General features: G+C 56.5%; 1 protein-coding gene and 1 long non-coding RNA gene across 2 annotated transcripts in view; one reads left to right on the top strand and one right to left on the bottom strand.

Moving 5' to 3' along the window:
* The window catches only part of LOC119087488, a 6,736-nt gene extending 1,409 nt beyond the window's left edge, over nucleotides 1–5,327 (top strand). The window contains exons 2-4 of the long non-coding RNA XR_005090967.1: nucleotides 3,096–3,828; nucleotides 4,478–5,068; nucleotides 5,185–5,327. This is a non-coding gene — a long non-coding RNA (uncharacterized LOC119087488). The remainder of the gene's footprint in view (nucleotides 1–3,095; nucleotides 3,829–4,477; nucleotides 5,069–5,184) is intronic.
* Nucleotides 1–25,118, bottom strand: part of Plekhg5 (pleckstrin homology and RhoGEF domain containing G5) — a 25,672-nt gene extending 554 nt beyond the window's left edge. Inside the window, 22 exon segments of the mRNA XM_028883092.2 lie at nucleotides 126–465; nucleotides 468–904; nucleotides 1,581–1,762; nucleotides 1,847–1,962; nucleotides 2,047–2,179; nucleotides 2,884–3,003; nucleotides 3,136–3,273; nucleotides 3,359–3,508; nucleotides 3,622–3,732; nucleotides 4,000–4,149; nucleotides 4,332–4,382; nucleotides 4,952–5,047; nucleotides 5,452–5,643; nucleotides 5,720–5,935; nucleotides 7,125–7,273; nucleotides 7,556–7,692; nucleotides 8,089–8,180; nucleotides 8,582–8,642; nucleotides 8,946–9,048; nucleotides 9,840–9,969; nucleotides 24,253–24,326; nucleotides 25,042–25,118. Coding sequence (XP_028738925.1) covers nucleotides 126–465; nucleotides 468–904; nucleotides 1,581–1,762; nucleotides 1,847–1,962; nucleotides 2,047–2,179; nucleotides 2,884–3,003; nucleotides 3,136–3,273; nucleotides 3,359–3,508; nucleotides 3,622–3,732; nucleotides 4,000–4,149; nucleotides 4,332–4,382; nucleotides 4,952–5,047; nucleotides 5,452–5,643; nucleotides 5,720–5,935; nucleotides 7,125–7,273; nucleotides 7,556–7,692; nucleotides 8,089–8,180; nucleotides 8,582–8,642; nucleotides 8,946–9,048; nucleotides 9,840–9,969; nucleotides 24,253–24,326; nucleotides 25,042–25,045 — 3,182 coding nt within the window. The 5' untranslated portion in view covers nucleotides 25,046–25,118.

The following is a 25,118-nucleotide window of genomic DNA, read 5'->3' as shown; positions in this document are numbered from 1 at the left end:
CCTCTTCACACTCCATCCCCAATGCTGATGCTTGCATGGGTATTGTCACTACCCACTCCCAAGACTCAGTACTTCCCACACCATCACACTGAGTCATCTGCCCCCCCCCCAGCCGGGCCACTCACGAGGCAGTGAGAGTGGAGTTCAGCAGCAGGGTGGTCCTGATCCGATAGAGCTGGGCCAGGGTCAGCTTCCTATGCTGAGCGGAGATCCCTGGTGGCGGTGGCTCAGGCTGCACCCTGGGAGCAGCCCCAGAAGAGACGTCTTTCCTTCTGGCAGAACCTGTAGGTCCCCTAGTGGAGTGGCTGGCTCTGTTCTCAGGTTCTGACAATTCAGAGCCGCGGCTAGGGCCACAGGCCCCCGGGCAATTCCAGCCAGGTCCACCTTCCTGAAGGGAGCTCCGAGTCCTCACCCCAGGGGCCACAGTGATCAGGCACAGTTCTGACAGGCTGCGGCTAGGGCTGGGGGCACTCCCCGGGTGGCAGTTGCCGACAGCAGCTGTAGGAGGCTGGCCTCGGATTTGGACTTGAGCAGGCGGGGCAGGCGAGGGAGCAGCTGGACAGGGATGCGGCGGCGGCGGAGGCGGGGTGAGGACGGGGGCGAGGGGGTCTGCGCTGACTCCAGGGGCTGGGGTACAAGCTCCACCACAGGGGCCGGGGCCACAAAGTCTTGCAGAGAAGTGGGAGACAGAGTGCCATAGGCAGAGTCCATGGAGCAGGAGCGGCCGTCCACTGGGCCCAGGGGCAGCAGCTCGCTCGTGGGAGTCACCGATGAGGCGGTGGTGCTGAGAGAGGTCTCGTCCGACTGGGAGCTGAAGGGGCCTCGGTCAAACTCTGGAGAAGACAGTGTCTCCCCAGGCTCTACCACCACCATGGCCAGGGTCTCGGTGGAGCCCTCTGAGGCACTGGAGGGGCCAGAAGGAGAGAGTCAGTCGGCCAGAACGTGCCCAAAATCCCTAAAGCAGCCTAGGGAACTTGGGGCTCGAAGCTCAGATGTGGTCCCTGACATCAGCACCTCTCCTGACCCGACACAGCTGTGCACAGGCTGCAGACAGCTACAGGTAAAGGGTCATGTGGCAAACTGTCCTCCATGCCTGGCCTCTGGCAGGAGACAGCTGTCCCCTGACACTCCCACTGGGTTCACAACATGACACTATTCAGAGGAGAGTCCCTATCAGCGTCCTGGGCTGGCTGGGGCAACCTGTCCTGATGGACCCTGCTGAATGTTTTTATTGTGTGTGTGTGACCTGCTCTGCTGTGCAGGCCTAGAGCTTGCTACAAAGACCAGGCTGGCTTCAAATGTTTGGCAATCCTCCAGCCTCACCTCTGGTATTATAGCCATGTACCTTAGCTTGGTGGGTAGATTGTGTCTACCTGTCTGTCTTTCCTTCCTTCCTTCCTTCCTTCCTTCCTTTTCCTTCCTTCCTTCCTTCCTTCCTTCCTTCCTTCCTTTCTAGAGACAAGGTCTCACTTTGCTGCCCAGGCTGGCATGGCTTGAGGTAATCCTCCTGCCTCAGCTCTCAAGTGCTGGGATTATAAGCACGAGGCCCCAGCTTAGCAGGTAGTCTTGGGTAAACATACCAGTGCTGAGAGCCGAGGCTGTTGCTGCTCTTTCGCAGGATGGTGGGGGAGCTGGCAGCTGAGGTACTGCTCTCCTCACCCTCCTCTTCACGCTCATCTTCCTCCTCTTCCAGGCTCTGCAGGTGCTGGCTGCCTGGATGCTCCTGTGCACACAGCTGTGCACGCAGCTGCTGTAGCTGGTTCTGCAGGTTGAGTGGGCACAGACACGGAGTGAGCCCTGAGAACAGACCCCATTTCCCTGCACCCCTCCGTCACTCGGGTCTCACCTGGGCGTTGTAAATAGTGTCCACCCAGCTTCGGCATAAGGCCTGGCTGCTGGCCTGGAATGTGTAGGCCCCCACAGCACTGTGGAATTCATTCAGGTAGATGAGGACGAAGGAGCCTGGTCATGGAAGGGCCAGGTTAGTATCACAACCCCTGCCCATGGCAGCCCCTTGACCAAGAACAGGGGGCCAGAATTCCTCACCAGGGTCCCGAAGCTCCCGGCACACAATCTTATCCACCAGCAGCGGTGGCCTGATGACCTTGGTTCTCTCTGCCTTCTTCACGGCCTTGGTCACCAAGAGTAGATCAGTGAACAGGAAGCAGTACACGTCCATCTGTGGAGGGGAAGCCAGGGTTGTAGGGTCATGAATAGGATCCTGAGGTGACAGGAAACATTTGTCCTTGTCTGTTGTTTTTCGAGACAGGGTTTCTCTGTGTAGCCCTGGCTGTCCTGGAACTCACTATGTAGTCCATGCTGGCCTCGAACTAACCGAGACCCACCTGTCTCTGCCTCTAGAGTGCTGAGATTAGAGGTGTGGGCCGCCTCCGCCGCCACCACCTTGGTCAGTTTGTCAACTTGACACAAGCTAGGGTCATCTAGGAAGAGGGACCCTCAGCTGAGAAAAACACTTCTATCAAATTAGCCAGTAGACAAATCTGTGGGGCATTTTCTTGATTAATGATGGATGTGGGAGGGCCCAGCCCACTGTGGGTGGTGCCATCTCTGGGCAGGTGGTCCTGGGTTGTGTAAGAAAAGCAAACTGAGCAGGCTATAAAGCAGTGTCCCACCATGGTCTAGGTTTCATTTCCGGCCTCTGGGTTCCCGCACCAACTTCCCTCAATGATGGCCTGTGACATGGAAGTGTAAGCCAGAGACACTCTTTCCTACCCAAATTGCTTTTGACCATTTTATCACATCAATCAAAAGCAAACTAGGACTGTTACCATATAACTAACTAGGCAGCTCTGAACCACTGACTCAGGCCCAGGGGAGAGCCCCAGGAAGGATGGTGTCTGGTGTGGGGTGGTGCTAGGTCACCTTGCTGTCTCTCCCTTCCTTCATCCTCAGGCTCCCTTCCAGCAGCAGCTGCCGAGTCTCTTCAGGGGAGGCGCCAGGCATGGGTGCTGTCAGGTCCAGATGTAAAAATTCCTTCAAGAGCTTTAGGTGGGGTGCAGATGTCAGAGGTCAGGGCCAAATCTGAGAGCCCCCCCAAGGGAGATATGCATCATACACACACACCCCTCTTACAGTCGGGAGCTTCCAGAAGGACACTAGAAACTCAGCGCCCACCTTATCCACCTCGTCATTGCTGCCTTCCACGACTTCGTAGGCGTCGATCCGGCTCACCACCCCCGCCAGCCGCAGGCGCTCCTGGCGCTGCCGCATGCACGTGTTCACGTGGTGGATGAAGCGTTCCACAGAGCTGATCTGAAGACAAGCCATGATGGAGTTTAGGGCCAGGATCCGGGAGAGACAGAGCCTGGGAGGGCAGTATGCTCACAATTCAGGTTACCATGGTGATCACTGCTTCCTTGGCGCGGGGCTCGTCAGTCTTCCTCAGCACTGACTTGAGCAGCAGCGGGTATTTGGTGAGCCGCTGATGGGGCTTGGCCAGCATGTCACTCAGCTTCAGCCGCTGGCACTGCTGGTGCTTCTCAGCCCACTGTGGGGTGGGGGCGGGGCTCTGGTTAACCTCGCCCCTCGAGCCCCGCCCACCTCTCGGGCCCCGCCCACCCCTCGGGCCCCAGGTCCCGCCCCTGAGCTCTGGGCCCTCACCGTGACGTAGGTGCGGAATAGGTCGTTGTCACGCAGCAGGCCACGCATGTACTCCATGCAGCCCTCCTCCTCCATGCAGTACCGGATGTATGGCTTGAAGAGTGAGCCGAACTGGCCCGGAGCAGAACCACACACAGCACCTGTTACCTCAGGACTCCAGGGGCCTCAGGGACTTCCCACACCAACCCAGCGGGAGAGCATTTCCAGGTGAGGATACCAAGCCTCAAAGTCACCACCCATAGCCGGGTGGTGAGGACTCAAACCCAGGTCACCAACGCGAACTACTTCCTCTCTTGGCCAGAGGGTTAGTGGGAACTAGAGGGGATGTATGGGCAAGCAGGATCTAGCCCTGGGGGGGTTCGGTGTCTCCGCCCATACCATCTTGAAGCCTTTGAGAAAGTCCCCAGGCTGCAGCAGCGCCCGTGTGCGCCGCGCCTTCTCCAGCACCGGCACCATCACGCTGCTCCACAGCCCCCGGTGCAGCCGCGCGATCTCAGGGATGTTGCCGAACAAGCGGTCGGCCTCCACCTGGGCGCACACAGGCGAGGGTCAGCGCCGCCCCGGCCCGCCCCCTCCTCCCGGATGGCCCCGCCCCCTCCTCCCGGCTGGCCCCGCCCCCTCCCCGCTGGCCCCGCCCACTCCTCCCGGCTGGCCCCGCCCCTGCCCCAGCACCCCCCCTCCCCCCGACACCGCCCCAGGCCAGGTCGCACCTCACACAGGAGCCCCGACTCTTGCAGGTTGAGAAGACAGCACAGGAACAGCTGTAGGGGGAGGGGACACTGCAGCAGGGGTGGGGTGGGGGGTGTCCCGACCCTGAGGTCCTGCCCAGACTCTTAAGTTACTCCTTCCCCATAAGGTCCTGAAGCAGCCAGAGGGTGTTTGGACCCTCCACGTTCGGAAGCGCCAACCCACCCATGGTCGAACTGGGGGAGAGCTGGGGAGAATGGTTTCTCAGCATACCTGGAATGCTCTGGGTCACCTCTGCCCTGGTTCAAGCCCCCTCCAGGAAGGCCAAGGCAGGCGCTCCCCTCCCCAGCTGAATCCCCTAAGTGCCTGCCCACTGTGTCCCAGCCAGGGTGTCCTCCTGAGAACCTGAGTACAGCTTGTGTTGAGAAGCAGCCTGAATCAGCTGGGCCCTTACCTAGGCTAAGTCAGCCTCACCCGGCCAGCACGCCTGACACCCCTCCCAGGCACCCGCAGGACTCCGTGCCCCAGAGGCAGCCTGCAGCCTGCCTTCCACTACTGTCAGGCAGAGGCCCAGCTTAGCTGAGGGCACACTCAGTTGGCCTCTGCAGGTGGGAAAGAAGCAGGGACCCGGGTCCACACTCACGTTGGTGATCACACGCAGCCTCCGGATGTAGGAGACCTCTGTGTGCAGGAGTTCCCACACTGCCTCCTGTTGGTGGCACTGCCGCCGGGACAGCTTCTACAGGGAGAGGCAGGACAGGTTAGCCAGGAGCCTTGGGTGTGGGGGGGGGGGGGGGGGGGGGGGGGGGGGGCAGCCCGGGGGGGTGGGCAGCCCGGGAGGGTGGGCAGCACCCAGCTTCCTCATTTTCTTGACAGGAACACAGAGATCTGGAGGGGAGGCCACCCTCCCCATTATGTGGATTGTGACTGTCAAGATCTCCAAGGTACGGGCTGGAGAGATGGCTCAGCAGTGGCTGCTGTTCCAGAGGTCCTGAGTTCAATTCCCAGCAACCACAGGGTGGCTCACAATCATCTGTAGTGAGATCTAGTGCCCTCTTCTGGCCTGCCTGCATATATGCAGGTAGAACACTTGTATACACAATAAATCTTTACAAGCAACCCACTTTCTCTAGCTACACCTACCTCATGCCCATCAATGAGCTCCCTCCAGCTGTCCTCCAGCCTCAAGCTTGCATTGTCTTCATCCTCATCCTCATCCTCTTCCTCCTCCTCCCAGGAGTCATGGTCAAAGCGCAGCCTCCGTGGCATCCGGGGTAGCCCGAAGAGGCTGTAAGCATGTAGCTTGCCCTCCAGCTGTTCCATCTTGTCCACTTCCTGGAAGAAGACCCAGAGCCAGAGTCAAGGTCAGGGTCAGCTGGCTGCTCTTCCCCGAGCCCACGGCACCACGTACCCGACCAAAGGCGCTGGTGCTGGGGCTGGAGCTGAAGAAACCGCTAAAGCGACTGGCTGCCCGGTTCTTCCAGCTCTCATTGGTCCCGCCGCTGCTGCCGCTGCTGCTGCTGCTGCCGGCAGGCAGAGAACAGCTGGAAGGCGTGGAGGGCTCCTGCCCGGGGATGCTCGTCTCCCCCAGGAACTCAGACATGTTCTTGCGACGGCGGCCAGGGGCCTGGCCAGGGAGCAATGGTCAAGTGCAGCTCCCACCCAGGTTCCAGAACACAGGTCAACAGGCAGAAGTTTCCCTGCATCCTTGACCCAGGGTACCACCTCCCCTGAGACCCAGATGTCCAGACCTCAGCTACTGTCCCAGGCCACCCAGCCATAAGCAGGAAACAGATAGGAAGAAACTCAGAGTTACACACACACACACACACACACACACACACACACACTCTCAGAAACACCCACAAGCACAGCTTCAAAAAGTCCCATTGGGGCTGGAGAGGTAGCTCAGCAGAGTAAGAACAAAGAATCAGCTGCTCTTGCAGAGGACCTGGGTTTGGTTCCCATCACCCACATGGTGTCTCACAACTGTCTGTAAGAACTCCAGTTCCTGGGCTGGAGAGATGGCTCAGAGGTTAAGAGCACTGACTGCTCTTCCAGAGGTCCTGAGTTCGATTCCCGGCAACCACATGGTGGCTCACAACCATCTGTAATGAGATCTGGTGCCCTCTTCTGGTGTACATACATACAAACAGAACACTGTATACATAATAAATAAATAAATCTTTAAAAAAAAAAAAAAAAAGAACTCCAGTTCCAGGGGATCTGATATCTGTTAGAGCCTCCCAGGGCACTGAATGTATGTGGTACTCACACATAAAACAAACATGTTTTAAAATTTAAATGCTAAAAAAAAAAAAGAAAGACATGAAAAAGAAAAAAAGAGTCAGGTGTGAGGGCCCACGCCTTTAATCTCAGCTCTTGGGAGGCAGAGCCTGTGTGATCTCTGTGACTTTGAGGCCAGCCTCCTCTATATAATGAATTCCAGGACAGTCTCAAAAATAAACAAACAAATGAACAAATACCACAGAAAAGGGATAAGACCCATGAAATACTCATACCCAGTAGGTAACATATTCTGACTTTCCAACATAAATGTACTGTTGGAAAACATCATTCTTCCTGCCCCACAGATCAACACACTCCATGTACTCTGACTCCCTTGGACACTTGAACAGAGACAAAACCTACTGTCTATATTAGTTCCATACAGAGAGAGACCCTGTCCTCACAGCCAACCACACCTTGCAGAAGCGGGAACTAAGCCCTAAGAGCCATGCAGTGGAGAATCCCAGATGACTCTTCCTCAGGAGGTGCCCTGCCCTACCTCCATCCCGACAGGCCCTCCTACTCACCAAGATGTCCAGACTATGCTCTCGGCGGCTCTGGGGGTCCACTCGCTCCGATACAGGGGGCCCAGCCCCAGTGGGCCTCAGGATTGGCAGACTGAGGGACTTGGAGTCCTTCACCCCCTGTTCCACTTTGCCCTCGTCTCCCGGCTTGGCTATGTGTGAGCACAAGAGGTCCTCAGTGCCCAGGTACGGGAGACAGAGGGGCCCGAGCTCTCTCTCCCCTGAGGATTCAAGTCCAGGCTTAACTACCCTCCCTGGGAGCCCCACCCTCCAGCACTAGCACCCAGCAAAGACACCTGTATGCTAATGAGCTTGTTCAGGAGCATGGCCAATGGGAACCTGAGCCCAGGAAGGACTCCATAGCCAGGAGGCTCCAAGGAGCCCCAGCCACCCCGCCCAGCTAGGTGGTCGGCAGAACCTGCTGCTCTGCTCACCTTTGACCCTCAGGTAATGTCCTCCAAACCTGTAGGCCTCAAATGTGAGGGACAGGGGTGTGTTGGACTGGTCCAGGTAGATGTCCACTTTACCCAGCGCAATCCCCTTCCTTTCAAACACAGGCAGCAACACCTCCCTGCCCCGCAGGAAGAAATATGTGTTTTAGGGGAACACTCATGTGACTCCCCAGCCCATCCACAGACACAGTTCCGGCCACCTCCCCAATAAAAACAAGAAAAGCAGCATGCAGAGCATCATCCGACATGGGTACACAGACACCTGCCCCAGGGTTCCAGGTCCCTCTGGGGCACAGCTGTACAGTCAGGATCAGGGTGCACAGGTCAGCCTCGGGCAGGCGTCACACCCACACAGGCCTGCCCACAGGAAGGGTGCACAGATGCGTGGGAGTGCACAGACACACACAGACACAGACAGACAGACAGACAGACACACATGCACGCAATGTAGAAACTGTGCGCCCTGACAAAGGAACTGTATCTATGTCCTACCCCCACTTCCTCCTCAGGCCTACCCCAGTGACTTCTTCTTCATGGCTGGCACAATTTCTGTTTCAATGTCCACGTTGAGGTCAAATTTCAAGGTGAAACACTCCTTGCTTGGGTCCTGAGAGTACACGCATCTGTTAGCATCTCCAGGGCCACCCCATTGCTTACCCTACACACCCCGTGGTCCAGATGAAAATCCCAACAGGGAGGTGACAGCCAGGGACCTCCCAGCCCTACTCCTGGAGAGGATCCCAGCATTTCACCTGCCCAAGAAGTGCCTACCCCCCAACATACTTGGGCCAGGCGGGCAGCTCTGAGCTATAGGGGAGGGAGGGAGGGAGGAGGGAGGGAGGGAGGGGGGGGGGGGGGGGGGGGGGGAGGGAGGGAGGGGCATGCTCATCCAGACCCCATGCCTGGCCTGGAGTTCACAGTAGGGAGACCAGACCCAGGGAAAGAAAAGGCCGTGAAGAGAAGGGGGTTTTCTGGGAGCCCTGGCGGTCAGGCCTCCTGGCTCCTTACATCCGTGTGTCTCCTTCTTGCTTTCTTCTTGGAGATCTTTAGGCCAGTGCTCTTCCGGTCCCTGTAGGGAGCAGATGTTGAGGTGCTGGCGGGTCCTCCCCAGTGTGGGAAGTAAGTGGGAGTCTTGGTAGGCTCCACCCTTCATCAATTGGAAGTAACTTGGATGCATTGTACCCGGCTGCCTGTGTGGGATTGCCTGCCCTCTGGTGGCCAGCAAGAGAGTCACACACATCAGGCAGTTTCCCTACAAATGAAGGAAGGCAGGGATGCAGGGGGTCAACGCTCAGCCCTCTGGAGGACTCTGAAGTGTGTGGTGCCTGGCCTCGTTCCTATGGTGGCTACTCTGTCCATGGACCACACCTACCCTCTTCCATCCACACAGCTCTCCTCCTCTTCCTCCAGGTCTGCAGCAGGGCTGGTGCGTGGGGGACAGGATCGGGTGGAAACATTCCGGGCCAGAACAGAGCCTTTGGAGAAAGGGAGCAGGGGTTATGTATGACCCTACTCCCTCTCTGGTCTGTCCTTAGCCCTTAAATACGGCCTCTTCCAAAGGTACAGAGCTTGGAGCTCCCAGGGGCTCAGACCTGCAGTCTGCCAAGAATGGGATCTGTCGTTATTATCCATGCCCCAGACCCAAAAGGACCATAGGCCCTGGCATGACACACTGGTGATGCCCCACCCCAAGTACAAACACCCATAGCCTCAGTTACCTTTCTATAGCATGAGGGTACAGGGGCCGTCTCAGACAGGGACCAAGTCCATAACTCTTCCTTTTAGGCTTCCCCTCCCCCTCTACCATGACCACACCTGAAGTCCCAGGAGCCCTGGGGGAGTGGAGAGTCCCTTTGTCTTTCTTACCATCTGGGAAAGGTGACAGTTGGTCTAGGTGCCTTCCAAAGCCAGTCCCTATTCATCAGGATGGATTTCTAATTCCCTCCCCCAAGTTCCTTCCAACCACAGTGGCCACCAACCTGCTCTCCCAGGCCAGCGGCCTGGTATGGAGAGTTCACCCAGAAGTTGCTGGCCCCAAGGTCAGGCAGAATCGGGAAGATTCTGTGCTCCTGTGCTGGCCCTGGCCAGTGGCCGGGACAGCTGTGGGAGGTGTGAGAGGGTGTATCTGTAGATTTGCATTTCACTCTTACGTTCTTCACAAGGCCCTACCAGGGTTCCAATAGCTACCCAAGCACTGCTTCCAACAAGACAGGCAACTCTGAGCTGCCCAGAGTCCTCGGGGCCAGGCCAGGTCCTCGGGGCCTACCTTGTGGCGGCAGGTCAAAGCGGACGTGCCCATCATAATGCACAGTGCTGTGGAACTTGCTGTCACAGGCCTCACACAGGTTGAGGGGCCCCTGGCGGTGCAGCTGCTGGCAGTCGGCATGATGGCACACCTGTGGGTGAAGGGTGCGGTCAGGATGGGCTCCAGACAGACAGACTGACACACCAAGCACTCAGACCACTGCTGCAGTCATCCACCACCTTCTCCACCAGGAGCCCTCTGCTTCCCTTAGCAATTCATCTGGACACCCTTCCCCGCGGACCCACTGCCTGTTTCCAAGGAATGAGAAGAAAACAAGTCCTGCGCTTGAGACCTCAAAGGATCAACAGTGGGGTGGGGCTACCAGGGCCTTTCTGGCAGGAAGGGGCCCCCAAAAGAAGAGCCCCCCAAAGGAAGCTTGAGACTGTTCTTCAGTCGGTACTGGAACACCTTGAACTGTGATAAGCCTCAAGGCTGGCTGCCTGGGCCCTCTGCTGTCAGGTCTATGGCCTGCCTGAGCCTTGAACAGTAGACCCCACCTGGATCGCTACAGACACACACGGAGCTACTGAGGAGTCCAAAGCAGCGCGTGCGCACGCGCGCGCGCACACACACACACACACACACACACACACACACACACACACACACCCCGCGGGCGCGCACAGAGCCCCTGCCTGGAGACTATGTCTGCATTTATCATATTTATCTATGTTTATCTGTTCCTCCCCCTTCCTGGAGAGCTGTCAGCTTTATTTCCTTCTAACTGCCAAGGGCCTAGCCTCCAATGGCCTGGCCCTAACATAGTCCAATTTCGATTCCTGCTTTTCCATAAAAAAATAAAAATAAAAACCAGAAGCTAGCAAGAAGCCCACAGCCTCCCACCTCCATGTCCGCCACACACCCAGGGCGGCTGGGACTTCCTATGATTGGCCCTGATCCAATCTGCAGCCAGCTCTTCCTCCAGATCTGCCCACACACTTTCACCCCAGACTCTCCCATTTCCTGCAGGGTCAGGTTTCCCTCCATCAGCACAGGGCATGCTACCCCTCTACCTCATAAACAGAGTCCTGGGCTCCCTGGACCCTCCGGCAGCTGCTCCCTTTCCCTTTCAGGAAAAGCTGCACCAGTCTGTCTTCACATTCCATTCAACTCTCTGCTCTCCCTGCCTCGGCCTCATTCTATAATTCAGGCAGGCCTCAAGCTCAAAGCAATCCTCCTGCCTCAGCCTCCCTAGTGCTAATATTACAGGCATGAGCCACCATACCTGGCTTTCTCCCAGTTTTCATCTTTAAATACTTCAAGCCTACAGAGAGTTATAAGAATAGTTCAGCCTTCTGGATTCTGAGACGATACGCCACATCACATCTGCCTCCTCTCTCTGTCACGTCTGGTTGGTGCAGAAATCCCACACAGCCCTGAGCTAACAAGGGCCCCAGAAGTGCGCAACTGCCAGTCACTCCTCTGCTGTCTTCAGATTCTCACTCTGTCGCCTTGAACCTGTGGTCCTCCTGACGCTGGCCCTCGAGCACCTAGGACGACGACGACGACGACGACAGGCCTGTACCGCCAGTCCGCCAGTTCTAGCTGCTGCTTTTCCCCCAAGACAGGGTCTCTCTGTGGAGCCCTGGCTGTCCTGGAACTCACTTGGTAGCCCAGGCTGGTCTCGAACTCACAGAGATCCGCCTGGCTCTGCCTCCCGAGTGCTGGGATTAAAGACGTGTGCCAACACCATCCAGCTTTTTTATTATTATTATTACTCTGTGTGTGTGTGTGTGTGTGTGTGAGAGAGAGAGAGAGAGAGAGAGAGACACGCATGGACCAGAAAAGAACCTTTTAGAATAAATTCTTGCTGGGTGGTAGTGTTACACAGAGAAACTCTGTCTCAAAAACCCTAACTAAATAAAAAGGAGTAAATTCTCTATTCCCACTGTGGCTTTCAGGAATGGCACAGGTCATCAAGCTTTCTCACTCTTACTTACTGGGCCTTCTGGTGCACCAGCTCCCCTCATCTATTTATTTGTTTGTTTGTTTGGTTATTCATTTATTTAGAGATGGGTTATTTCCTGCACTACCCACCTCCTGCCCCAGCCCTCCAAACAGCTGGAACTTGTGCCAGCAAGAGTTTCCTCAAAACCCCACACATGTCCAAACCTTGACAGATTCAAACTCGTGTTCCACGCTCACACTTCCTCTCCTGACTACCTCACGGCCTTCACAAGCCCTCCTACCCTGTACCCGAGATGAAATCTAGCTCACACAGGAGTTTACCTTTTCTTCTTTTTTTATTCACAACATTGACTTTTTGGAGGTGTCTGAATGTTTGACCAGGACAGGACATCACTGATTCAATGCACTGGATATAGAGCTCACTTGGGGAATCTCCCTAAACACCTTTTCTCCTCATAGTTTGTGTGTGTGTGTGTGTGTGTGTGTGTGTGTGTGTGTGTGTGTGTGTGTGTGCATGTTTGAGCGTGTGTACACCCATGGAGGCTAGAAGAGTGAGTGTGTATGAGGGGTGTGGGGGGGGTGTGTAGTTGAGTTTCAGGTTGGCGTGGGGGCTGGGTACTGAACTGGGTCACCAGAGGAACAGTAAGTGCTCTTAACCGCTGAGCCATCCCTCTAACCCCCCCCCCCAGGTAGTTCACGAAGAGTCAGGGGCTAACACTTGATCTGTAATCGTCTCCAGTCACCTCAAGGGCTTCCACAAACACTGATGGTTTGTGCCTGAATCAGTCATTCCTGCCATGGCTGGAGTGGGTGTAGAAATTCCCCTTTTCTTTTTCCTGGGCAGTAAGGAAGGTTTAAGAGGGTCTCAAGTACCCCAAGCTGGCCTCCAACTTCCTGTGTAGGTCAGGATAATCTGGAACTTGGTCTCTGGTTTTGTTTTTTTTGAGACAGGGTTACTCTGTATAGCCCTGGCTGTCCTGGATCTCGCTCTGTAGACCAGGCTGGCCACAAACTCACAGAAATCTGCCTGCCTCTGCCTCCAGAGTGCTGAGATTAAAGGTATGAGCCACTACTGCCCGGCCAAACTTCATCTCTGTTTATTTTCCTTTTTGTTTTTATGGGTTTGCTTGTATCATACATGAGTGTTTTGCATGCATGCATGAATATACATGTACCATAAGCATGCAGTGTCCACAGAGGCCAGAAGAGAGTGCCAGATCCCTTGGATATGGAGTTACAGGTAGGGGCTATATGAGTGCTGGGAATCCAACATGTATCCTTTAGAAGGGTGGCCAATGCTTTTTCTTTTTCTTTTTCTTTTTTTTTTTTTTTTTTTTTTTTTTGTTTTTTTTGGTTTTTTGAGACAGGGTTTCTCTCTGTAGTTTCAGTGCCTGTCCTGGAACTCACTCTGTAGACCAGGCTGGCCTTGAACTCACAGAGATCCGCCTGCCTCTGCCTCCCCGAGTGCTGGGATTAAAGGCTTTGGCCAGTGCTTTTAACAGCACAGCCAATCTCTGCAGCTTAAACACTGCCCTGAGGGCTTCTCAGGTAGATGACATCACTAGACTGCTAACTGCCTCCCGTCAGGGTCAGTCATCCATGGGGGGTCAGAGGGGACCCTGTTCCAGGAGGACTCACACCCTATCCACTCAGAACCCTCCAGGGACTCTACCTCACTCTGAGTAAGAATAGAAAGTCCCCACCCGAGCCCTGACACCAGCTGGAGCCTGGCCTGCAATGCTAAATGCCCACAGATCTTTCCTCCATGGTCTCCCTTGACCTTGTCGCCACCCTCACAACCCTGCTCCACAAGGAGTGGTACTTTATTCCACCTGACTCGAAGCCCTATCTCCAGGCCTAGACACACTCCGGGTGTCAGCTTTGTGGCGAGTGCCCTTCTCCACTGAGCCATCTTGCCAGCTCAGTACTCAGTACTCAGTCTATTAATTGGGTGCTGGGGAGTGTTTGGCTGAGAGAGCCTGAACAGAGGTGTCCAAGATGACAGATGGGAGGAAGATGGCCAAGACAGCGGAGCAAGTGACTGAAGCAGGGAACGTCAGGGAGGGAGAGGTGGGGAGTCAGAGCTCCTATGCCCGTTTCTGGGTCGTTTCCTCTCATCCTCATTTCACACGTGAGGAGTGGGAGATCAAAAAAGTGAAGGAGATTGCCAAAGTTACACACCAGCCGAGCCAGGGTGTGTCACCAGACCTCAGGTCACTCACGTTCCTGCCAGGTATCAGACAATGGCGAGATGAACGGGGGAAGGCGGACAGCCTTGAGGGAGGGTGGTTCCCGGAGAAAGCAATCCCAGTTAGATGCCTGCTGTTTGGGCTCTTGTCTCTCTGTTCCTCCAGACAGAAAAGGATGGGACATATTAAACAGATGTCAGCAGGTGGCCCACTTGCTCCAGGGGAGATGACAGGAACTGGGTCCTGTGCTCGAAGCAATGGACATTATGATGACCCAGATTCCTGGCAGTGGGTAGTCAGAGCTTAAAAATATTTCCAGTTCCTGTTTTAATCCACTGCTAATGAAGGCAGGAAAACATGTACCTACCTAGAGCCCTGAATCCCAGGGAATGCAGAGAACCTGGCTTCAAGTGCCCCTTCAATCCCTTTTCCTGGTGTCCTCCAGTCCACCAGCCTGGCCTGGGCTCCTGGCTTCGGCCCCCTGCTGACTAGGATAGCTTCAGAAGGTCAATGGCAGGTGTGGCTATACGCCAGCCAAGCCCAGTTCTGGCCTCAGCATGACAGTAGGAACTGAGCTTAAGTTGTGTGTTCAGGAGTGTGTTTATAATTAATATAAAGATAGCAGATTCGGGTAGGGCGAGGTGGCTCATGCCTTTATGGCCAGTACTCCAGAGGCAGAGTCCGGGAGATCTCGGAGTTCAAAACCAGCCTGATAAACATAGTGAGTTCCAGGACAACCAGAGCTACACAGTAGGACCATCTCAAAAGAGAAGGGGGGATAGGGTGGGGGGACACAAGTGTTCATTTAATGCCTTCTCCTCAAGGGACCCACATTCCAGTCCTGAATCTTTCACCAGCCTGCTTACCATGCCTCCATCCTGCCCCCGGCCTAGATGGTATGGGCTCAGGGGATCCACAGGGTCAGTTGCAGGGACTGAGCCAGAGTTCCCATATAAAAGTAAGAAGGCTGTTCTGCAACCGCCAGAGAAAATCGCAGGCCCAGATCAGAGGTTGAGGTTGGGCCTGGCAAAGCCCTCTTGGGTGGCCTTCCCCTCTCCTTCAGCAAGCAACAGGGTCTCCTCAGCACGAGGGCAGACTCCTTCCCAACGCTAGACTCTGATCTTCATGGACTCCCTCACGTCCTTACTGTCCACCGAACCCACCTCTCTAGGCAGCGGCACCCCACTCGGCGGGAGAAGGCCAGCATGTCGGTGGGGAAGTTCCTCTGGACACAGTGCCACACACATACACAGTACAGCCATCCCCGCCCGGCCACCCCACTCCTAGGCCAGGGCACAGAGCACTGGAAAACCGGCTCTCCGCGCACACCAGGGCTGAGACTCAAGGCCGGAGAAGCGGGGCCTGCGTGGCACAGGGTGTGGGGCAGAGGAAGGAAGGGGGGAGGGGCGGCTTGGGCCCCACAGGTGTGTCCGGAGGCGGCCAACACAAAAGGCCCAGGGGTTGAGGGGCATCTCTGCCCACCAGCTTCTTAACTCCAAGGTGGGGACCCCCCCCCCAACAAGCCTCACCTCCGCTCGCAGCTGTGTGCGGTTCAGAGGTCCAGCCACCCTGGCCCTCTGGAGCGGGGGACAGGGAGGACCCAGTTAAGTGTCTCCACTAGGCTCTGACCCACCCACGCCCCCTACCTGGCTCTCGCTGCTGCGGGCGTGACCCCCGACCCAGGAGGACTGGGAGTCCGGGGAGGACAGCTCGGAGCCGGGCCTGGCTGCCGCTCGGCGCCCGGAGACGCCGGGTCCTGTCCCCATGGTGGCTGGAGGAAGCGGCGGTCTGCACTGCGCTTAGGACAAAGCGCGGAGCCCCGCTTCCTGCCATTGTGCAGCCGCGCCCGGGGGGGGGGGGGGCTGGATCGGTGACACCCCGCGGTGGACCCCCTGCCACTCCCAGCACGGGCCACTCGGCCTCAAGAGCAGCTTGGAGACCCTGCCTCGGGAACTTAGCCCAGATCTTCTCCACCCCAGGGGCTCTAGACTCAGCACAAGAGGGCTGCGGCTGGTTTAAGGGCCGACTCCCTTAGAATCCTAGGACGCTGCTTGTCGTCCTGGGACAACTCTCTTTGCTGGGACTCCAGCATCCTGTTGCATCCTGTGTTGAGTCCCATGCCAGGCCCTAGGGACCCCTCCCCCCAACACACACACACACCAAGCGAGAGCTTGGGGGAATCTCTGCTCCAGTGGCAGAGGTAGGGGCTCCAGTGGAACACATGACCTGGGAGAGAAGCGGGAGGTGCGCGGAGAGCTAGTGGGAAGACTAGAGGACCTGGGCAGCCCCCAGTTGTCCCCCGGAAGTTGAGCCAGGGAAACCCCTCAGCCAGGCAGGCTTTCGCGGGAGGTCACTGCCGCCAGAGGGCGCTCAACACAACATGACAAGCCGCCCGCCCCCTGTGGGGTGGAGTTGTTCCACTCTGGTTATCCAGGGTTTCTACACTCACCCATCCCCAGGAAGGGGGCAGGCAGCCTTTTTTTTTTTTTTTTTTTTTTTTTTTTTTTGATTGGTTGGTTGATTTTGGTTTTTCGAGACAGGGTTTATCTGTCTAACAGTCCTGGATGTCCTGGAACTCGCTTTGTAGACCAGGCTGGCCTTAAACTCAGAGATTTTTCTGCCTCTGCCTGGTTGCTGGGATTAAAGGTGTGCTCCAAACCTCCCAGCTGAGGGGCGGGGCGTGGGGGTGGGGCAGCCACTATTATCCCCTTCCATCACCTAGCGGATAAAGCAGACATTAAGAGACAAGTGCAGTGACAGAACTCCCTATGTAGTTGAGAATGACCTTGGACTTTCTGTACCTTCAGAAAGCTGTGATTACCATGTGAGAACTATTCTTGGTGGTCAACTTGACACGTGGAATGAACTACAACTCAGACATGGAGGGCACACCCGTGAGATTATTTTTGCTTGGTCTGAGGCGGGTGAATCCACTTCCAGCGGAGACCTTTGAGGCAGGAAGGCACACCTTTAATCTGGGCCACACCTTCTGCTGGAAGCCCTTACAAGGACACGGAAGAAGGAAGTTCTTGCTAGCAAGGTCATTCCTGTCCTGGCACTAGACACTATGCTGGAGACCAGCTGAGGATCCAGTCTTGCGGACTAAGCCATTTCTGGTTTCTCAGATTTTCCATTCATAGGCAGCCATTGTTGGATTAGCTGGACTACAGCCTGTGATTCTAATAAAAAGAGATCCATTCTATAAGTTCTGCCGCTCTAGGGAACCACACCTGGTTCCACAGTTCTGGGGACTGAATGCCAGGCAAGCCTCTACTACATCCAAGCCCTGGTTTGTTAACAGAGTGTTGTTTAGAGATAGGGTCTCACTCTGTAGCCAAGGCTAGCCTTGAATTTGAGGCAATCCTCCTACCTCAACCTCTTTTTTTTTAAAAAAAAACTTTATTTTATGTGCACTGGTGTGAAGGTGTCAGATCCCCTGGAACTGGAGTTACAGGCAACTGTATGCTGCCATGTGAGTGCTGGGAATTGAACCCAGGTCCTCTGGAAGAGCAGTCAGTGCTCCTAACTGCTGAACCATCTCTCCAGCCCCTTACCTCAACCTTCTTAAGTGTTGGGATTATAGGAGTGAGCTACCATGCCTGGCCTAAACACAGACCTCGGACTCAGGTTGTGGAATGGCCTCTGTACACATTCCTTGGTACCCTGTAAGGAGCATATACTGTCATTGGTACACCTAACCCCTAGATAACCCCTGCATCTGGCATCATGGAGAAAGGGAGGGAGCCGTGACTTCTGAGATGGTTTTTAAGGCAGTAATTAAGCTTAGACTTTAAGGGTGGCCTTTATCCCAAAGACACTCACCATCTACAATACGAGTAACTCCCTTGAAAACTAAAACTTGTCATCTTGTAGACTGGTGCCCTCTTCATCTCCTGGGTGGTCTCATGTGGTCCTTTGTCCTCTGGCCTTCTGGCTGATGGTCCTATGGCTCCCCAAGCTCAGAGCCCTCACCTCCATGCTCTGTCCAGACTGTATGCGCTCAACCTTCAGATGGTTGGCTCTGGGCCCCAACCCTACCTCCCTAAAGGGCTCTCAAAATAACCCCTCAGGCTCCTTTTCTGTATCCCTAATGTCAAATTAATTCTTTCTTATCCTACGACATTATTTTGCTTCCTTGTTCTCCATCATTCTCTCGTGCCAGCCAGAGGCCAGTGGCCTTGGTATCTGGCTGTGTGTCCTCAGCCTTCAGGATGGTCCTGGCACAGCCACAGGCAGGAGCAATGAATGAAGAGTCTTCAGCTAACTTGGGACAGGCTTCTCAGGGAGATGATCCTGCCTGCAGCCAAAGGTCAGCAGAGTCTTCTCCCCTGACTGACTAGAGGGTTCCTCCCTCTTCCTGGAGTCTGTGTGTCACCTTGGGCCGGCTGGCCTCAGAGAGGTGAGCTTCCATTCAAATTCTGGTGGTCTTGCCCCCCACCCCGCCTCTGTCCCATAGTCAGGCAGCTACCACCTTCCAGCAAGTCCTCCCGACTTCCTGTCCCAGGAGTTTGAGCAACAAACCCCACTCAGAGAGGCTGAGAAGGCGACAATGATGGTCCCCAGCTTAACAGGAAGACGCTAAGGCCTGGAGAGGCTGCAGGTTGCCAGCACACAAGCGGGCAAATGCACGTCTGTGTGTGAAAACAATGCCATGGCTCAGTCTCAGGGTGGGGCTGGGGCATGGGCACAGGCTAAGTGGTGATCTGGGCAACAAGGTCTTGAAGACTACCTTCTTGAGAAAAGAGGAGACCTTAAAGACAGCTTGGAGGGAACCCCACTGGTAGGGGGTAAGGAAGTCCCAGCAAGTAAAGATCACTAGAGCCAGGACATTTCACCTAAAAAGGACTTCCGAGTGACTGGGCTCTGGTCATGTTATGTCTTGACTATTCTAGCAGGGGTGAAGGCCGCTGCTTGGGGACCAGGACCTGCTGCCCCAGGGCCAGAATATAGGGTCATTAGTGACAGTGGGGGTGAGGGACAAGTCCAAGCCGCTCCCACGTAACGGACAGCGAGGAGCTAAGGGGCAGACCTGAGGCCCTTGACTCCCTGGGGAGGGGGGCCCCTTTCTAACCCAGACTGGCTCCAGGGTGTGAGTCTGGGCTGCTTTGTTGAAACTGATAACCAGAAAGCAGATGCAGAGGCTGATGAATGACAGTCTCTGAGGCACCCCCAATCAGGCTCTTTCTTCCCTAGGACATTTTCCCCAATCCCAGAAAGTCAGAGGATTCTGTGCTCATCCACGGTCCACACAGGGTCGGCCTGGAGTAAGAGTTCTGGGTCCAGTACAGATCTGGGGCAGGATCCAGAGCCAGCTCAGGGCTCAGCACCCAGCAGACGGCCCTGATAGCAGCTGGACTTCTTGTCTGAAAGGCACACTTGCCCTAGGCTTCTCCAGCAGGGCTAGGCTCCCCTGAGAGACAGCCCAGGGCTCTACCCGCCACCTCAGATATCCAAGGGTGGAGACTGCGTGCGTGGGCAGGCCAGCCAGGGCGGGGCGGCTCTGCCAGGCAGCTCCTACTGCAGGCGGTTCACGGGCCTCCTCCTTTCCCGGAGCCTGGGCCTCACCCTTTTGTCCTGTGGGTCTCCAGGCCTGCTTGGAGGCAGAGCCCGACCTAAGACAGATGACACAGAAGCAGGAGCCTGTCTACAGGACCCTAAGCACAGGCCCCTTCCCCTTGAGGGGCCTGGCTGGGCTGCAGCCTGTGAATCTGAACCCCTGAGGGGGCTGCAGCCTGTGAATCTGAACCCCCGAGGCAGCACCTGGATTCCAGGCTTCACCAGTGCCACTCAGAAGGATCATGGGGAAGGAATCTGAAGACGTTTTGTGCCTCACCTACCCCTGCTCTCCCCCACTGGCAGCAATCTCCTCAACTGTGTGAAGGCAGCACTGGCCATCACGAGAATGTGCCATTTCAGGATAGCTGGTGTATCCCGGTGGGCACCGAACCTTGATGTGGGGCCCAGGAACAGCAAATACCCACCCAAGAGGAAGGTCACCCAAGAAGGTCACTGAGGCATGTGTAGGGACTAGGGCTTCTATCTCCCTGTCTTCCACCAAGACTGTCCAGGGCCTTTCACGGTTCATCAGGCTCTCCCCTTCCCCAGGCAGCCTGAGGCACAGCTCTTGCGCCCCCTGCTGGCCTCCAGGGACCTCTCCATTTGAGACCAATCGGGCCTCCCAGATGGGACAGGGTTGGAAGAGCCTCCTAAGTGCCCCACAGGCCCAGGCCCTGCACAGTCCTCCCCTGAATCCCTCGCCTCACTAGCCAACCACCTCCACACCACAACCACAGACTCCTCATGGCCACAGGAGTAGTTTGAGCACATTCCATCCCTAAGTACGTCGAGGTGGCACCAACGGGGACCCAGGAACTGCAGGCCCCTAACTTGGGACCACCTGGCAGTCCTAACTCTGAGTCTCACACAGGGGCACCATCGCCTCCTTACAGCCCAGGCTTGAGCTACCACACGTCAAACCCAGAGGTGCACAGAGCAAGGGGAACAGCAGATACTGGCATGGACTCCAGGGGTAGGGTGCCACCACCTACGATCCATCCACTGGGCTGAGGCAAAGGGGTCCAGGGAAAGTCCTGCTCATGGACCAGAAGGTCTCAGGAGGCCAAGTGGTGGCTCTGGGGAATAAGCTAGGATCTTGGCTACAGGGAGTGAATAGTGGGCCTCACTGTATGTGATGGGCTGGCACTCCACCAATCTATAGATCATTCAAAGCCCCTGCTCATTCACCTCGGCTTCAAGACAGGCCCAAGGGAGCACAGGTACTGTGACAGGACTGTCCTGCTGGAGGAGCAAGCAGGGGCACAGGGCTGAAGCCCCCGCAGCCTGAGCCTGTGGGGAAATTGCCTGAAACTGAAATTGGTGCCTACAGAGGTCAGAAGAGGGCGTCAGATCACTTGGAACAGGAGTTACAGACAGTTGTGAGCTGCCATGTGGGTGCTGGGAACTGAACCCAGGACCTCTGAAAGAGCAGCCAGTGCTCTTAACTGCTGAGCCATCTCTCCAGCCCTGCTTTTTTTTGAAAAAAATAAAAGGTCTTACTATGTATCCATCCTAGGCCAGCCTCAAACTCAATAATCCTCCTGCCTCAACCTCTTGAGTATAATTACAGGCATATACATATTATCATGCCTGGCTGGACCCCTTTTCAATTGGCCTGTGCCTGGTCTGGGTGATCTGTAACTCTCCTCTCAGCAGCCTGGAACTGCACTCAGGACTTGGCGGGTAGGGAGCCACAGAGCGTCAAACAACCCGACCTTTCTTCCCTTACCCCAGAAGGGCAGAGCTGGGGTTCTGACTCCCAGCACTGGCTCTGTGAAGCTGGACCCCATCAGGCAGCTCCTCTCCTCTTACCTTACTTGCTGGGCAGGTGCCCCAAGTTTTCAATTGCTTCCCCAAAATGATTTAGCCACAGCCTAGGCGATCCACACTGCTTCTCTGATCCTGCCTTTCTTCAGCAGCAGGCGGGACCATGGTCTGCTCATAGCTGACCAGCCTCTAAAGGGACCATCACCTCCAGAGACCCCCAAACCTGGCCACTCCCAAGGACACCCAGTGTCCTGCCTCTTACTCCCAAAGCACTGCCCAGAAAACAGGCTCATTGTCACCTGGCTCAGAGTCATCAGGCCCTGGACCCCGAGTACACTGGCCTTCATCTGGACACGACCCTAGACTCCTCCTCTCCCCGCTGCACAACACCGAGAGAACTCTGGGGTTACCACATCCATACCCACTCCATCACACCTACGGATCCCCGTCTGCTCGAAGGATGCGCTCAAGGATGGGGGTTCATGACTGGACAGTGGAGGAGCAGCTCCAGATGCCGAGAACGTCTCTATATGGAATCAAATCCTGCCTCCCTATCCAGGGCAAAGCAGAGAGCATCACCTCTCCCTGGGAGCTGCTTGGAAATGGGACCCTGAGAGCCCCAAGTCCCAACTGAGGCTCAGGCCCGGCCTTGGCACATCATCGGCACAACGTGTCGGTCACTCCATGGAAATGGAGTTGCCTCTACCACCCAGGGGGGGCTGCTGGCACGAGGCGTGGACTGAGGCTAGCACAGTATTCTGGGCAAACACAGCTGCTAGGATTGGCTCCCTGGTTTGAGGTCATATTCCCAAATCCTTCGTAGGGTGGCCTGTGGTCCAGTATCAGCCCTTCGCCACGTCCCCTTAGGACCCTAGGTGTGGAGCAGAGAGTGACCAGAATGCTTGCCACAAACAAGGAGGCCCAGCAAAGAGCATGGGTCAGTCACTGCCCCGCGGCTATTTTGTGGGAGGGCTAAGGACACCCATGACACTCCCCTCCTTGGTCACTCCCATCCTCTTCCTCCCAGTGTGCAGTGTGCATTTGCTGGGCGGCAGAGTCTGGTGTGGAGCCCTGTGAAGTCTCACTCTCGGGGAGAGACAGAAGGCACACCCAGAACCTGGGGGAGAGGCTTGATTATTCCCCACACACTATAGATGACGTCCATGATTGCATCCAGCATTCCCAAACACCGTGGCATGCTGGGCACTGTGCTAAGACGTCTACACAAGGGGCTTCTTTTAATCCTCAGGTCAACTGAGTGAGGTGCAGTGACCTGCTCGGGGTCACACAACTGCAAAGAGACAGAAGGCAGAGGTGAGGCCGATCTCAGAAGTCCCAGCACCCAAGGGAGCCCCCGGCAGAATCAGGCGCAGCCCTGTGTGCAGATGGCCTATCCTGCTAGCAGCTCCTGAGGCAGCTGAAGATTAAGAGACACCTTGTCCTCAGAGTCTCAGGCACACTGTGATGGGGGCAGGTTCCTTTGCCTCTCTGAGCCTGCGTTTCCCTGTGGCACCTGGCACATCACCACAGCGGTAACTCAAGGTATCCGCGATGATCTTCGTCCCTCTCCTCTCTGCCTCAGCATTCCTGCCTAGCTCATCTCTGGTCCACTCCTGCTTTCTTCCTGTCACCACCCAGATCTCCACCTCCCTCAGGATATCCTCCCCCTCGCCGGAGATGATCCCACAGCTACAGAGAAGCCGAGCTGAGTCCCCAGCAGACCAGGGTAGGTCTGAAGGCCACAGAGGGCCGGGTGCCGAGACCAGGCCTCTTCTCATGCCATTTGGGGCCCCGGGAGGGGTGGGACAGCGTGTCTTGTTCTTTTTCACCCCTTCAGGTCAGACAAATGCTTCAGGCTCCCAGCAGATGTATCGAGGGAGCAGAGGCCAGCTTGATCGCCAATCTGGGGGAGCGGCAGCCAGCCAACACCAAAGCCCAATGCCAGGCACCACCCGTGCCAGCAGATTGTATCTGACATCACTGCCGCCCCCTTGCCTGGTGACCACGGCAACTGGAGGCCGCCCCCTCCTCTTCCCACCCCCAGAACAGTCCTCATGTTCCTTATGACCATGGGCCTCCTGTGCCGGATGAATGGGGGGTGGCATTTTAAATCTCCCACAGCTGGCAGGGCCAAGCTGCGAGGCAGTTAGGAATGTGGGCTCTGGCTTTACACACCTGACTCCTAGGTTCAGATCCCCAGTCTACCACTTGCTGGCCATTGTCCACAGTCAACCCCTTCACCTCTCTGAGCCTGGCTCCCTCCCTAACCTGTAGGGGGGAATGAGGCCAGGACTAAGCCAGGAGGGAGGAACAAGCTGATACAGCACTCCACGGCTATTGTCACACAAATGTGTGCGGGGAGGGAGCTGCCTCTTATGAACTGTGGGGCCTCGTCCAAGTCACACGACCTCTCTGACCCTCGGTATCTTCATCTGGGAAGCCAGGTGACAATACCTTCCCTGCTGAGCTGCCTCAGCCATGGGTAAGGTGGCACAGAGCCCAGTGCGGCACAGGCAGAAGTACCCAAGAGACAGTCTTGTAGCTCTCTCCCTTCTCTTCAGTCTACCCCAGTTCCTCTCAAATCTCAGGCCAGCTGCCCTCTTCTCCTTCCCTCTGTTAACTCTACAGCCAGAGCTGTGCTCAAGCCACACGGTATCCCGGAACCATGCCCAGGTCTGCAGAGTGGCCAGGTGCCACCAAACCACGGGGACCACTTCCCTTCCGAAGCCATTGCTTCCTCATCCGTGACCTGGAGCTGGGGCTCCCATCTTCTCAGGCAGGTACCCCATAGGGCTGTTCCTCGCTTCGACAGAAGTCCCCCCACTCCACTGTTCCTGAGCCATGAACACCCTCTTGCCTCCTAAACCAGCCACCCCAAGTTGCTATGCTCTGGCAAGGACTCCATGATGTCCCGGGTGGTGAGAACTTGTCCTCTACGCTGCCCAGTCCCCTACCTTGGCAGCCCGGCCCTTGTCCATGCAGGCTGGGTTCTGGCAGCGCAGTCCCTTCTCTGCTGGGCTCTGGTCTTCTGTGGAGAAGCAGAGGGCATCAGTTCATGGGGGGAGGGGGCACCCACACTCCCCTGGGCCCTTGTGGCCTCCAGGACAGGAGACTGGTCGGGCGGACTGTTCAATCCTGCGTTCAAAGGAAGTCAGTGTCCTTTTCTCTTTTAAATGCCAACTTATCTGCAAGGGAATCTGTTTGCAGAGCCCTTCTCTGTGCAGTTCCCCGGGGAAATTGTCCAGATTCCAGGGGGTAGTCTTTGGAAATCAGCTACTCCCTCCTCGGTCCCACTACTGGAAGGGGGTAGCTTAGTAACCTCCTCGGGCCCCAGACTTTCTAAGCAATCCGAGGCAGGGCCGCTGGGTGGAAGGAGGGGGGCTTCAAGGGTCCAGGATGCCCTTCCTAGCCCTGTTCTCCCACTCAGACCCTTGAAAGCTAGACATTCCCTTCCCGAGGCCTGGGGCGACCTCTGTTTCCTGCTGTGCATCTCTGACCGTGAGTTTGGCCCCCTCCAAGCTGATGCCCTTTCTTCCCGGAGGTTTGGGCGCCGCAGCGAGGGGGCAGGGGCGAGGGCAGGGCAGCTGCAGCCAACCCCGGGCGCAGAGGCCGGCGTCCACCCGGCTCCAGCAAGGCCCTCCCCGGGGCAGGCCGGGCCCCCCCCCCGCGCGGCGCCCTCCGGGCCACCCGGACGGCCAGCTGGCCTGCAGGGCGGGAGCAGACGTCCGCCGGGTCGCACTCACCCATGGCGCCGAGCCGCCAGGAGCGGAGCGCGGGAGCCGAGAACCGAGCGCGGGAGCGGAGGACCGAGCGCCGCGGC

Source organism: Peromyscus leucopus, chromosome 2 (genome assembly GCF_004664715.2).
Source record: "Peromyscus leucopus breed LL Stock chromosome 2, UCI_PerLeu_2.1, whole genome shotgun sequence".
NCBI lineage: Eukaryota > Metazoa > Chordata > Mammalia > Rodentia > Cricetidae > Peromyscus > Peromyscus leucopus.
Note: the sequence above shows the minus strand (reverse complement) of the source record. Positions and strands in the feature narration are given on the sequence as shown.